Raw genomic sequence first — 15,511 nt, forward strand, 5'->3', positions numbered from 1 at the left:
AATGTCAACCTCGCTATAACGTGGACCTTCCAGCGCTCCCGGATTGAATCTAGGCGGTAGCCTTTAAAATCTGTGTCATGTAAATTCCATCCACATCCATTCAGAGCTTATATGACCCTTCATACACCCCAAAAGCATAGATTAATTTGCTTTAAAAAATATATATATAACCTACATCTTCTTTCTGTGCCCAAAAGCTAAAGGAAGAACACATTCCACGTTGCGAAAAGGTAGACATGGAAGGGCCAGAGTTGTTTTTGGGATGGATTGGTTGGGGGGGAGAAGCTGTGGTGGGGGCTGGCTAACTGGTTTCTGAGGGGTTGAGGTGGGTGCTGGCAGGGTTCTGTTATAAATGTTATAGTAGGTAAATCACATTACTAGTTTTGAAGATTTACAGTACCAGTCAAATGTTTGTACACACCTACTCATTCAAGGAGTTTTCCTATTTTATTGTATATACATAGTAGGATAATACTGAAATAACACATATGGAATCATGAAGTAACCAAAAAAAAGTTTAAAATAAATCAAAATAAATTTGAGATTCTTCAAAGTAGCCACCCTTTGCCTTGATGACAGCTTTGCACACTCTTGGCATTCTCTCAACCAGCTTCATGAGGTAGTCACCTGGAATGCATTTCAATGAACAGGTTTGCCTTCTTAAAAGTTAATTTATGGAACTTATTTCCTTTTATTATACACCCCGAGAGGCTCCTATTTACATTGACAAGCATACGAGAAACCTTTTAATTATACACCAACCTGCGATTGTGTTAATAAGATGAACATATATCTATCAGCCAGCTAAGATACAGCTTGCTATATTAGCTCATTGCCCCAGAGAAAATAGCTAGGTAAGCAGTTAGTACAAATAGTAGTTGTACTTGCTATAACATGTAACATTTGCTAGTTAGATGATTCAAAACATTAGCCAACTAGCTAAACAGCCAGCAAAGATGCAGCTAGCTAGCTAAGATATAGCGTGCTATTTTAGCTCATTGTTCCAGAGAAAATAGCTAGCTAAGCAGTTAGTTAAGGTAGTAGCTGTACTTGCTGCATTATGTAGTTAGATTAAAAAAAAAGCATTAGCTAAATGGCCAGCCAATCTACAGCTAGCTAGCAAGCAAGCTAAGTTAGCTCTTTTGAAAAGATAACTAACCAGCAAAGTAGTTAAACTCATTTATAGAGTGCCTTAAGAAAGTACTCCCATGTGGCGCAGTGGTTTAAGGCACTGCATCTCAGTGCTAGAGGCGTCACTACAGACCCTGGTTCGATTCCACAACTTGCAGTGATTGGGAGTCCCATAGGGCGGCGCACAATTGGCCCAGCGTCGTTAGGGTTTGGCCGGGGTAGGCCATCGTTGTAAATAAAATATTAAAAAGTATTCATACCACTTGACTTATTCCACATTTTGTTGTGTTACAGCCTGAATTCAAAATGGATAAAATAGATTGTAGAAAACTTTTGAAAAATGAAATACAGAAATATCTAATTTACATAAGTATTCACACCCTAGGAAGGACGCATATATCTATGTAGTGACTGGGTGTATTGATACACCATCCAAAGTGTAATTATTAACTTCACCATGCTCAACGGGATATTCAATGTCTGCTTTTTTTACCCATCTACCAATAGGTGCCCTTCTTTGTGAGGCATTGGAAAACCTCCCTGGTCTTTGTGGTTGAATCTGTGTTTGAAATTCACTAGTCGACTGAGGGAAGTTACATATAATTGTATGTGTGGGGTACAGAGATGAGGTAATCATTAAACATTCATGTTTAACACTATTTTTGCACACAGTGAATCCATGCAACTTATTATTTGACTTGTTAAGCACATTTGTTCTCCTGAACTTATTTAGGTTTGCCTTAAAATAATTATCTCTTAAGGATACGCCCCTTTCCCCCCCATTTTTGCCTACAATGATATACCCAAATCTAACTGCCTGTAGCTCAGGCCCTGAAGCAAGGACATGCATATTATTGGTACCATTTGAAAGGAAGCACTTTGAAGTTTGTGGAAATGTGAAAGGAATGTGGGAGAATATAACACGTTAGATCTGGTAAAAGATAAATCCCCCCCCAAAAAATGTTTTTTTTTTGTACCATCTTTGAAATGCAGGAGAAAGGACATAATGTATTATTCCAGCCCAGGTGCAATTTAGATGTTGGCCACACTGGCAGCAGTGTATGTGCAACGTTTTAGACTGATCCAATGAACCATTGTATTTCTGTTCCAAATGTTGTATCAAGACTGCCCAAATGTGCCTAATTTGTTTATGAATAACTTTTCATGTTCAAAATTGTGCACTCTCCTCAAACAATAGCATGGTATTCTTTCACTGTAAATTGAACAGTGCAGTTAGATTAACAAGAGTTTAAGCTTTCTGCCAATATCAGATATGTCTATGTCTTGGGATATGTTCTTGTTACTTACAACCTCATGCTAATCGCATTAGCCTACGTTAGCTCAACCGTCCCCAAATAGGTTTTTAACAAAGGGGTGGAATACTTGTCTCAAGACATTTCACCTTTTCATTAATTTTTAAAAACATAATTCCACTTCGACATTATGGGTTATTGTGTGTGACACAATCTCAATTTAATCCATTTTAAATTCAGGCTGTAACACAACAAAATGTGGAAAAAGTCAAGGGGTGTGAATACTTTCTGAGGGCCATGCATGTCAGACTGTATAATTTGGAAATAGTCTTGTCATTTTAGTGTTTTATATATTAGCCAGTATAATAAAAACATGTTATTGCCATTTTGTGTAAAAAAAATTTTTGCTTACCTTAGTGATGTGCTAACATTAGCTAGATATGTATAACTAATCCAAGATACATCCTGTCATTTCCAATGGTAGCAAATGAACCATAGTGGGAAGAACAGGCAAGGAGGTGGGGAGAGCAAAGCAAGATTATATTGGCGCGTTCTAGAATGTATTTGGATATTTCCATAATGGAACTTCTACTCTGTTAAATGCCCTCGTGCAATAACTTAATTCGCCTTTACACTCCTAAACAACAAGATGGCGTAGCAGTAAGTCGTCCTGTCGTGTCCCTTGTATATATTGTTTCTTTTTCGTTTTTTTTTACATACTTTTCATACTTTTCTAAGCATATCTCTTTAAAAACATTTTGCTAAACCTAAGCTTCCAATACTCTCCTGCAATTATTCGCCTACCTCATGCCTTTTGCACACATTGTATATAGACTCCCCCTTTGTTTTCTACTGTGTTATTGACTTGTTAATTGTTTACTCCATGTGTAACTCTGTGTTGTCTGCTCATACTGCTATGCTTTATCTTGGCCAGGTCGCAGTTGCAAATGAGAACTTGTTCTCAACTAGCTTACCTGGTTAAATAAAGGTGTTCTCAACTAGCCTACCTGGTTAAATAAAGGTGAAATAAAAAAATAAAATAAAAAAAAAACAACGCAATTTTTTAAAAACTTTAGCAATGGGTAAAGTCTACAAAACTTAGTTTTCGTAACAGATTATAGTTTATGGGAAGAGTACTGTTTTGAGATCAAATGTTTCATAGGCCAAAATCCACCGCGCTCCATCTTGTCCCACTGCCGGCCACTGGGCTTCTTCTCATCACCATATTTGGTAGTGAGAGGAAAATGCCAAACGGATGCTTCAGATTTATACGTCCGGTGAAACATCTGACTCATTGTTCTGTGTCACTACTGTGGGAATTAGTTATTCTTCCGCAAGTGCACGTTTGCTATTTGATTGTCTGATGAGGAAGAATGAACGGAGTTGCTTAAACAGGCATTAGCTCCTCCTAGGCAACCTACAAGTCACAATGGGGTCTTTTTTGAACAATTTTGCTTAACCATACCTGTATGAAATATAGTTATAGTAGTCCCCAAAATGTCTTCAAATGTTCATAGTTATGTATACTGAACAAAAATATAAACGCAACAATTAACGATTTTGGTCATTTTGTCAACAAGGCAGCAGGGCCCCCTAGCAGCAGGCGACCGTTGCCTGGAGCCGGACCTGCTGCCTTGTTGACAAAATGACCAAGAGGCACAGATTACTTTTTGAGTTGTGAAGGGGCACTCCTGCTCCTCCCTCCCCGCTTTCGCCCGAAGACGTAACGGGCCTTTGCCCGGGGCCTCGTCACTCAGCATAATCGAATTCACCCAATACTCCAACCCGGAAGTGAATTTACCTTGGTCCTCGGAAGAAGACATTTGAGTGAGAAATAAGTAACGCAGAAACGTGATGGTTTGAAGCCGAAGGGCGTCTATAAATTGTAGTATTATTCATTGTGTTTTTATCAAAATGTCCAAACTACAGCTGTTGAATGTGTTTATCACCGAGCGTTTAACAACAGCAGCAGTGGAGATATTTGGTTCAGCAGAAAAGACATTAGCAGAGTACCAGGAGCGACTGACAACAGCGGCGGTGGAGATATTTGTTGTGGTGGAAAAGACGATCGCAGAGGTTCAGGGAGAGAACGACCGTCTACGAGGGCTTCTTCTGGGTCATTTAGGTGCAGGTTTGTTACTGATGTAACATTTGTTTTCTGAATCACACTAGTTAGTGGCCAGCCCAATCTATACCACTGCCATCATGTGCCCACTAGGGTCGCGTATGACCTAACGTTTTGGAACAAACATGCCTCTGAGATAAAGAATAAGATTACTTTCTGCAAATGAACGAGACCCAGGTATTAAGTATCAGAATGTGGGATATTTAGCCAATATTTATCGTTACATGTCGAAGAGCCGATGATGATAATGTAAGATTTCACCCAAATAAGTTACATCGCGCTTTAATTGCCGTACAGAACCGTGTACGTCAGTGGTCATCAACCTTTTCTGAATAAAAAAAACTTGTGCAACATTAACCAATTAAAAACTGTTCTGTAGCAATGAGGTTTGTGCAGTAGGTTATAGGTCCAAAATATTATCACTGCATATTGGCTATAATTGAATTTCCCTGCCAATGTTGTTAATCTCAGACCATTTTGAAATTATATATTTTTTTTAATAAAAAAAAAAGCTAACAGTCGTTTAGTCGTGATTTAAAAAAAAATATTATTTTTTTTAGGTTTCACGGCGCAAAATATAACGGGATTCACTTGTCCTTAAACATTAAGCATAAGTAGTTTATTTAACTAGGCAAGTCAGTTAATTAAGAACAAATTCTTATTTTCAATGACAGTGGGTTAACTGCCTGTTCAGGGGCAGAACAACAGATTTGTACCTTGTCAGCTCGGGGGTTTGAACTTGCAACCTTCCGGTTACTAGTCCAACGCTCTAACCACTAGGCTACCTACTGCCCCTACGGTGGTCGACCAGTCAATCGCACGATTGGTGACCACTGGTGTACATGAACAGAACCATTGGACATGTCTCAATCTAATGAATCTGCAGGTGATCAGGGGTTGCACTAGAGTTGTATTTGTGAGACAAGGATGGATCTTTTTTGCGCAGTGGCTACCAAACTTTTTTATAGTCCCATACCCCTTCAAACATTCAACCTCCAGCTGCGTTCCCCCTCTAGCACCAGGGTCAGAGTGCTCTCAAATGTTGTTTTTTTGCCCTCATTGTAAGCCTGCCACAGACATACTATACGATACATTTATGAAACATAAGAGTGAGTTTTGTCACAATCCGGTTTCGTGGAAAGTAACAAAGAGCTCTTATAGGACCAGTGTTACGGGTTTCTTCTATCTCCTCCTCTGAAGAGGATCGGACCAAAATGCGGCGTAGTTCATGTTCTTTAACGAAGAAAAAAACTCAAACAATATACAAAACAATCACCGTGAAAAACCGAAACAGCCAATCAGGTGCAAACTAACACAGAGACAGGAACAATCACCCACCAAACACTCAAAGAATATGGCTGCCTAAATATGGTTCCCAATCAGAGACAACGATAAACACCTGCCTCTGATTGAGAACCACTCTAGGCAACCATAGACTTTTCTAGATAACCCCACTATACCACAATCCCAATACCTACAAAAACCCCAAGACAAAACACACCACATAAATCACCCATGTCACACCCTGGCCTAACCAACATAATAAAGAAAACACAGAATACTAAGACCAGGGCGTGGCACAAATAATAATATAATAATAATCAATAATTTTGCTCTTTGTTTAACCATCTTACATATAAAACCTTATTTGTTCATCAAAAATTGTGAATAACTCACCACAGGTTAATGAGAAGGGTGTGTTTGAAAGGATGCACATAACTCTGCAATGTTGGGTTGTATTGGAGAGAGTCTCTGTATTAAATAATATTCCACACAGTCTGTGCCTGTATTTAGTTTTCATGCTAGTGAGGGCTGAGAATCCACTCTCACATAGGTATGTGGTTGCAAAGGGCATCAGTGTCTTAACAGCGCAATTTGCCAAGGCAGGATACTCTGAGCGCAGCCCGATCCAGAAATCTGGCAGTGGCTTCTGATTAAATTCTATTTTCACAGAGCTGCTTGTTGCAATTTCGATGAGGCTCTCTTGTTCAGATATCAGTAAGTGGACTGGAGGCAGGGCATGAAAGGGATAACGAATCCAGTTGTTAGTTAAGAAGTTGTCTGTTTTGGGAAAGTTCCTGCGTAATTGCGCACCCAGCTCACTCAGATGCTTCGCTTTATCACATTTGACATCGTCCGTAAGCTTGTTCATTTGCTCACAAAAAAAATCATACAATGATGGAAAGACCTGTGTGTTGTCCTTGTTAATGCAGACAGATATGAGCTCCAACTTGTTAGTCATAGCCTCCAGCCTGGATTCAGATCATTCAGGTGAGAGAAAACATCACCCAGAAAGGCCAGTCGTGTGTGAAACTCGTCATTGAGCAAGCGATCAGACAAGTGAAAAATTATGGTCAGTAAATAACTTTAAACTCATCTCTCAATTAAAAAAAAAAAACGTGTCAATACTTTACCCCTTCCCTTGTATGTTGTAAAAACATTACATGGTCGCTTCCCATATCATTACATAATGCAGAAAATACATGAGAGTTCAGGGACCTTGCTTTAATAAAGTTCACAATTTTCACAGTAGTGTCCAAAATGTATTTCAGGCTGTCAGACATTCCCTTGGCAGCAAGAGTTTACCCAAGTGGTGTCGGTTGCTTTTACGCATGTTGCCACTCCACTATGTCTCCCTGTCATGGCTTTTGCACCATCAGTACAGATACCAACACATCTTGACCACCGAAGTCCATCTGATGTCACAAAGTTGTCCAGTACTTAAAAAATATCCTCTCATGTTGTCCTGGTTTTCAGTGGTTTGCAGAAGAGGATATCTTCCTTAATTGACCCCTCATAAACGTAACGGACATATACCAGGAGCTGTGCCAGGCCCGCCATGTCTGTTGACTCATCCAGCTGTAACAGACATATACCAGGAGCTGTGCCAGGCCTGCCACACCTGTTGACTCATCCAGCTGTAACAGACATATCCCAGGAGCTGTGCCAGGCCCACCACGTCTGTTGACTCATCCAGCTGTAAATCATATAATTCACTGGCTTGTATGCGAAGCAGTAATTGTTTCAAAACATCTCCTGCCGTGTCACTGATGCATCGTGAAACAGTGTTGTTTGATGAAGACATTGTCTGTATAGTTTATTTTGTCCTTTTCCCCCAGCATTGTCCCAGTCATATCCACTGAAGCAGGAAGAATTAAATCCTCCACAATAGTATGGGGCTTGCCTGTTCTAGCTACTCGGTACCTCACCAAATAAGACGCGTCTAGCCCCTTCTTATTAATGGTATCTGTTGCTTTTAATTCTCGCTCAAAAAACTCCCGTGGCTTATTTTTCAAACAGAATGAGCAGCAGCTACATTAGTGGAATTCCCGTGAGAGAGTAAGGGTTAATGTGATTGGATGAGTAAGGGTTAATGTGATTGGATGAGTAAGGGTTAATGTGATTGGATGTTAATCATTTGACTAGGCTACCTGTATTTGACATTGTATTGTTATTTCGCTGAACACTAGATGGTTACATTTTTGGCAGTGAAACGAGGCTACTCAGGTGAGGGGTAAAAAACCTCACCCAAATGTATTGCCCCGTTGGAAAATATAAATGGACTGTTTGAAAATGTGAATATAAAAATAAATAAAAACATTTGATTTAAAAAAAAGTCACATTTTTATTTGGTGTACCCCTGACAGCGTTGCGCGTACCCCTTGGGAATACCAATTTGAGATGTGGTTCTGCATATGACCACTAGGGGGCAATGCAGTTCAATATACCGCAGTCCTGGTTAACTACCACTAGTTACCACAAAAAGTCATAAAGCCTCCCTATTTCTAAAATGTATCTTCTTAAAATGTGATTTTAAACCTAATCATAGCTCACGCTTTGTACCTGCACTTGCAGAGGAATCATTTTCTCCATCGGGGCTGTCTTGGTTTTTCGACATGGCATCTTGTAGTCTGGTTCTAGATATACCATTAGGGTATTGAAGCCTCCATTCTCTACCATCCTTCATCGTCTACCATCCTTCATCCTCTACCATCCATCTTTCATCCTCTACCATCCATCTTTCATCCTCTACCATCCATCCTTCATCCTCTACCATCCTTCATCCTCTACCATCCATCCTTCATCCTCTACCATCCATCCTTCATCCTCTACCATCCATCCTTCATCCTCTACCATCCATCCTTCATCCTCTACCATCCATCCTTCATCCTCTACCATCCATCCTTCATCCTCTACCATCCATCCTTCATCCTCTACCATCCATCCTTCATCCTCTACCATCCATCCTTCATCCTCTACCATCCATCCTTCATCCTCTACCATCCACCCTTCATCCTCTACCATCCACCCTTCATCCTCTACCATCCATCCTTCCACCTCTACCATCCATCCTTCATCCTCTACCATTTCATCCTCTACCATCCATCCTTCATCCTCTACCATCCATCCTTCATCCTCTACCATCCATCATCCTCTACCATCCATCCTTCATCCTCTACCATCCATCCTTCATGCTCTACCATCCATCCTTCATGCTCTACCATCCATCCTTCATGCTCTACCATCCATCCTTCATCCTCTACCATCCATCCTTCATCCTCTACCATCCATCCTTCATCCTCTACCATCCATCCTTCATCCTCTACCATCCATCCTTCATCCTCTACCATCCATCATTCATCCTCTACCATCCATCCTTCATCCTCTACCATCCATCCTTCATCCTCTACCATCCTTCATCCTCTACCATCCATCCTTCATCCTCTACCATCCATCCTTCATCCTCTACCATCCATCATTCATCCTCTACCATCCATCCTTCATCCTCTACCATCCATCCTTCATCCTCTACCATCCTTCATCCTCTACCATCCTTCATCCTCTACCATCCATCCTTCATCCTCTACCATCCATCCTTCATCCTCTACCATCCATCCTTCATCCTCTACCATCCATCCTTCATCCTCTACCATCCTTCATCCTCTACCATCCATCCTTCATCCTCTACCATCCATCATCCTCTACCATCCATCAGACAAGCCTGCATCACAACTGTTCATTTGCACAATTTCTCTCATTCAGTGTTTCTTGTAAATGCCATCCAGTAGCTACTAGCTATGCTTGTATAACTTTGAGCCTTATTTGCCTGTCTTTGCAATTAGTTTATATTCGTTTTCGCATGTTAGCATTCTGCTAACAGCATCTGTGATTTCGCTATTAGTTTGTGCTAATTTTGTTAGCATACTGTTAATAGATGCCAAATGTTCTTTTTAATTTCATTTACTTTTAAAACTCTGACAATATTTCATTACATTTTTCTTTTTCAATGTCAATTTTCATATTGTTAAGTTAGTGTACCCAGCTATCTAAACTTGTAGTAATCATGGTAGAATTATCAATGGGGGGGCACCATTGATTTTTGTTGGTCTCTCTCACTCAGATATCATATTAAAAACTGGGAAGAATTGCAGGAAATTAGCTGTTAAACTTCAACATAAATATGTGCCACATGGCAAAATGTTTAGAATTGCAGGAAATGAACTCTGATACACCTTTTCAAACCAACACATTTTCCCCCCCACTAACTGCAGCATCCTGATACGTTTTTGCTGACTTTTCTTGAAATATGAAAGGTGTTGCCGGCAACAAGCCCTCCACTTTTATTTTCGCCGACTCTTAATAATTCCATTTTTTTTCTCGCTCTGTCAAGATGTCTGCTTTCACAGCGCCTCAGAATGGGACTTGACTGAGTTTATAAAATAAATTATACCCTATAATATCATCAATCAATCAAATGTATTTATAAAGCCCTTTTTTACATGTCACAAAGTGCTGTACAGAAACCCAGCCTAAAACCCCAAACAGCAAGCAATGCAGGTGTAGAAGCATGGTGAAAGGCCAAAACCTAGGAAGAAACCTAGAGAGGAACCAGGCTATGAGGGGTGGCCAGTCCTCTTCTGGCTGTGCCAGGTGGAGATTATAACAGAACATGGCCAAGATGTTCAAATGTTCATAGATGACCAGCAGGGTCAAATAATAATAATCACAGTGGTTGTAGAGGGTGCAACAGGTCAGCACCTCAGGAGTAAATGTCAGTTGGCTTTTCATAGCCGATCATTAAGAGTTGGAGACAGCAGGTGCGGTGAGCGTACTTAAATTCACACAGTTCACCAGATATAACAGACTGACACAAACTATTTCAGCATAAATACTGGAGGCTGAGACAGGAGGGGTCGGGAGACACTGGCCCCATCCGACGATACCCCCGGACAGGGTCAAACAGGCAGGGTGTAACCCCACCCACTTTGCCAAAGCACAGCCCCCACACCACTAGATGGATATCTTCAACCACCAACCTACTACCCTGAGACAAGGCAGAGTATAGCCCACAAAGATCTCCCCCACGGCACGAACCCAAACCTGGACAGGAAGATCACGTCAGTGACTCAATCCACTCAAGTGACGCACACCTCCTAGGGGACGGCATGTAAGGGCACCAGTAAGCAAGTTACTCAGCCCCTGTAATAGGGTTAGAGGCAGAGAATCGCAGTGGAGAGAGGGGAACCGGCCAGGCAGAGACAGCAAGGGCGGTTCGTCGCTCCAATCATAGGACCTACTGAAGAGATGAGACTTAAAGGTTGAGACCGAGTTTGCGTCTCTCACATGGGTAGGCAGACCATTCCATAAAAATGTAGCTCTATAGGAGAAAGCCCTGCCTCCAGCTGTTTGCTTAGAAATTCTAGGGACAATTAGGAGGCCTGCGTCTTGTGACCGTAGCGTACGTGTAGGTATGTACGGCAGGACCAAATCAGAGAGATAGGTAGGAGCAAGCCCACGTAATGCTTTGTAGGTTAGCAGTAAAACCTTGAAATCAGCCCTTGCTTTGACAGGAAGCCAGTGTAGGGAGGCTAGCACTGGAGTAATATGATCACATTTTTTGGTTCTAGTCAAGATTCTAGCAGCCGTGTTTAGCACTAACAGAAGTTTATTTAGTGCTTTATCCGGGAAGCCGGAAAGTAGAGCATTGCAGTCGTCTAATCTAGAAGTGACAAAAGCATGGACAAATTTTTCTCAATTTTTGGACAGAAATTTTCTGATTTTTGTAGTGTTACGGAGATTGGGGAAAAAAAGCTGTCCTTGAAATATTCTTGATATGTTCGTCAAAAGAGAGGTCAGGGTCCAGAGTAACGCCGAGGTCCTTCAGTTTTATTTGAGATGACTGAACAACCAAAGGTTAATTGTCAGATCCAACAGAAGATCTCTTTGTTTCATGGGACCTAGAACTAGCATCACTGTTTTGTCCGAGTTTAAAAGTAAAACATTTGCCGCCATCCACTTCCTTATGTCTGAAACACAGGCTTCCAGGGAGGGCAATTTTGGGGCTTCACCATGTTTCAATGAAATGTACAGTTGTGTGTCGTCCGCATAGCAGTGATTGTTAACATTATGTTTCCGAATGACATCACCAAGAGGTAAAATATATAGTGAAAACAATAGTGGTCCTAAAATAGAACCCGAGAGGAACACTGAAATTTGTCAGAAGACAAACCATCCACAGAGACAAACTGATATCTTTCCCATGGATAAGATCTAAAACAGGCCAGAATTTGTCTGTGTAGACAAAAGAATGTGGTGATCGATGGTATCAAAAGCAGCACTAAGGTCTAGGACCACGAGGACAGATGCAGAGCCTTGGTCTGACACCCTTTAAAGGTCATTTACCACCTTAACGAGTGCAGTCTCAGTGCTATGATGGGGTCTAAAACCAGACTGAAGTGTTTTGTATACATTGTCTTCAGGAAGGCAGTGAGTTGCTGTGCAACAGCTTTTTCTAAACATTTATAGCCAGGGGTAGGGCATTTTGTCTTATGCAGAATTATGGGATATTAGAATCCTCTAGACCTGAATGCAGGTGGTTAAGAACTTCCTCTTATGTAATATTGCAAATATGAAGTAGCAAAATGGGGCTAGTAAATCACCTGCTGCAGTTATGTTGCATTAGTTCAGATAATTCTGAATAGACTTCAGTGTGAATATTTGTAATTGTTTCTTGGGTGCTAGCTACTTATTTCCTTTCCTCTCTCTCCAGATCCCCAGCAGCTAAATCTCCCCGAAGAGGAGGTTTCCCCTAAGCAGCAGCATTGTGAGCAGGAGTGGAGCCCCAGTCCGGGGCAGGAGGACCCAGAGCCCACACAGATTACAGAGGAACAGAAGGAACTCAAGACCAGTCAGGAGGAAGAGCAGCTTCAAAGACTTAGGTCTGCTACCACAGAGGTTGTACAATTGATATTTATTCCTCCCTGTGTGGAAAGTGACTGTGACCAGGACAGCAAGACGGACTCTCTACCCTCCAACACAACTGAACAGACCCAATCAGCATTGGATGACGAGGACTACAGAGCATCACAACTATCCAGTCACTTTCATCCCCTCTCTACAGTAAATCCACACTGTTCTGCAGCTCTGAGTGAAATCATTGTAAGTATTGATGAAGACGAGGGTGAAGAACTACCGTCAAGGTCAAAGAGAACACGGGAAAAGAAAAAACAAATCTCTCAAGTCTGCACTGAGGCCAAGACAACCAGTGAGCTGAGAGCACCTTTAAAGTCTCACACAAACAGGAGACCATGCAGGTGTCGTGTGTGCAGTAAATGCTTTAAGACACCGGGCCCTTTAAAAGTACATTGGAGAATTCACACAGGGGAGAAATCACACCGCTGTCCTTTTTGTTGTCGAAGTTTTAAGTCATTAAACGTTCTACAACTACACCAGAAAGTTCACACTGGGGAGAAAGATAGACCACACCAATGTCCTGTGTGCAATTAATCCTTTTTTGGCATATCTTCTTTAAAAGAGCATCAGCGAATTCACACAGGTATCCTATATCAGTGTACAGAATCTGGCAATTCCTTCCGAATCAAGAAAGACTTCAACAAGCATATAAGGACTACTCACCCAGAGAGAGAACCAGTGATTCACCCAGAGAGAGAACCAGTGACTTGCCCAGAGAGAGAATCAGTGACTCGCCCAGAGAGAGACCCAGTGACTCGCCCAGAGAGAGAACCAGTGACTCGCCCAGAGAGAGAACCAGTGACTCGCCCAGAGAGAGAACCAGTGACTCGCCCAGAGAGAGAACCAGTGACTCGCCCAGAGAGAGAACCAGTGACTCCAACAGAGAGAGAACCAGTGACTCCAACAGAGAGGGAACCAGTGACTCCAACAGAAAGAGAACCAGTGACTCACCCAGAGAGAGAACCAGTGACTCCAACAGAGAGAGAACTACATCAGTGTTTTGTTTGTAGAAAAAGCTTCACAACATTGAGTTATCTAGTAATCCACCAGCGAATTCACACCGGAGAAAAACCGTATCAGTGCCATGTTTGCAGAAAAAGCTTCATTAGGAAGGAATACCTCATTAAGCATATGGTAAATCACACTGGAGAAAAGCCATATCTGTGCAATGTTTGCGGCAAAACCTTCTTAAGGAAGGCGTACCTGAGAGTACACATGGTAACTCACACAGGGGAGAAATCGTTTAAATGCCCTGTATGTAAAAAAGGCTTCATATCATCGACTTGTCTCAAACTCCACCAGAGAATCCATACAGGGGAGAAACCCCATAAGTGTAACCTTTGCAGCAAAAGCTTCATTAGGAAGGCGTGCCTGAGAGTACATGGGGCGGCAGCGTAGCCTAGTGGTTAGAGCGTTGGACTAGTAACCGGAAGGTTGCGAGTTCAAACCCCCGAGCTGACAAGGTACAAATCTGTCGTTCTGCCCCTGAACAGGCAGTTAACCCACTGTTCCCAGGCCGTCATTGAAAATAAGAATTTGTTCTTAACTGACTTGCCTGGTTAAATAAAGGTAAAATAAAATAAAAAATAAAAAAATGTGGTAACTCACACAGGGGAGAAATCTCATCATTGTAACGTTTGCAGCAAAAGCTTCACTCAGAAGAAAGGCCTGAGCGTGCATATGAGGACTCACACAGGGGAGAAACCTTTCAAGTGCCCTGTATGTGAAAAATGCTTCACCTATTCAAACAAGCTAAAATGCCACTAGCAAATCCACACAGGGGAGAAACCATATACGTGCCAAGACTGCAGCAAAACCTTCACTCAGAGTGGAGGCCTGTGAAGACTCACACTGGAGAGAAACCGTATAAGTGTTCCGTATGTGAAAAACGCTTCACATCGCCAACTAATCTTAAACTCCACCAGCGAATCCATACAAGAGTGAAATCATTTACGTGCCCTGCGTGTGAGGAAGGCTTTATGTCGTCAAGTCTTCTAAAACGTCACCAGCAGAATCACTGTGGACAGAAGACAGAAAAAAAACCTCCAGAGGAAACCTTTCTCTGCAGTGATTGTGGCAAAAGCTTCCGTACCATGAGTTACCTGAGAGTGCACATGAGGACTCACACAGGGGAGAAATCGTACTCGTGCTCTGTATGTGAAGAACGTCAGCCCCTTCTCTAAAACATTTTCAGCAAATCCACACGGGAGAGAAATCACAAGTTTGTGTCAAAAGCTTCCTTGTGAAGGGAGGCCTGACAGGACATATGACGACTCACACAGGGGAGAAAGCAAATAAGTGTACTACATGTGATAATTGCTTTATAACAGCATCTGATCTAAAAGTCCACCAGAAAATTCACGATGGAGGGAAACCATATCAGTGCAAGGAATGTGACAAATGCTTCACTCAAAGGTCAACATTAAAAAAACACATAAGGTCTCACACAGAACTGCATATGTGCCACGTGTGCAGCAAAAACTTCACCCAAAAGGGAAACCTGACACAACATATGAGGACTCACGCAGGGGAGAAATCATTTAAGTGCCCTGCATGTGAAGGAGGCTTCACGTCAGCCCCTTCTCTAAAACTCCATCAGCAAATTCACACTGGCGAGAAACCACATCAGTGTGAAGTTTGTGGCAAACGCTTCATTCAGAAGGGAAACCTGACAATACATATGAAGATTCACACAGGGGAGAAACCCTTTAAGTGTGAAGTTTGTGGCAAACGCTTCCTTCAGAGGGGA

General features: G+C 41.8%; 1 protein-coding gene across 2 annotated transcripts; it reads left to right on the top strand.

Annotated features, from left to right (window-relative positions):
• The first annotated feature begins 4,106 nt into the window (after positions 1 to 4,106).
• Positions 4,107 to 13,311, top strand: LOC118966686 (zinc finger and SCAN domain-containing protein 5B-like). 2 transcript variants are annotated; one of them, XM_036989496.1, is made up of 2 exons: positions 4,107 to 4,515; positions 12,560 to 13,311. In XM_036989496.1, exons 1-2 carry the CDS (start codon positions 4,299 to 4,301, stop codon positions 13,294 to 13,296), a joined length of 954 nt encoding a protein of 317 aa, XP_036845391.1. In that variant the 5' UTR covers positions 4,107 to 4,298; the 3' UTR covers positions 13,297 to 13,311. The 2 variants fall into 2 exon arrangements, with proteins under 2 accessions (XP_036845391.1, XP_036845392.1); XM_036989497.1 differs by having other exon boundaries at positions 4,113 to 4,509.
• Positions 13,312 to 15,511: the final 2,200 nt, after the last annotated feature.

This window comes from Oncorhynchus mykiss, chromosome 10 (genome assembly GCF_013265735.2).
Source record: "Oncorhynchus mykiss isolate Arlee chromosome 10, USDA_OmykA_1.1, whole genome shotgun sequence".
Lineage (NCBI taxonomy): Eukaryota > Metazoa > Chordata > Actinopteri > Salmoniformes > Salmonidae > Oncorhynchus > Oncorhynchus mykiss.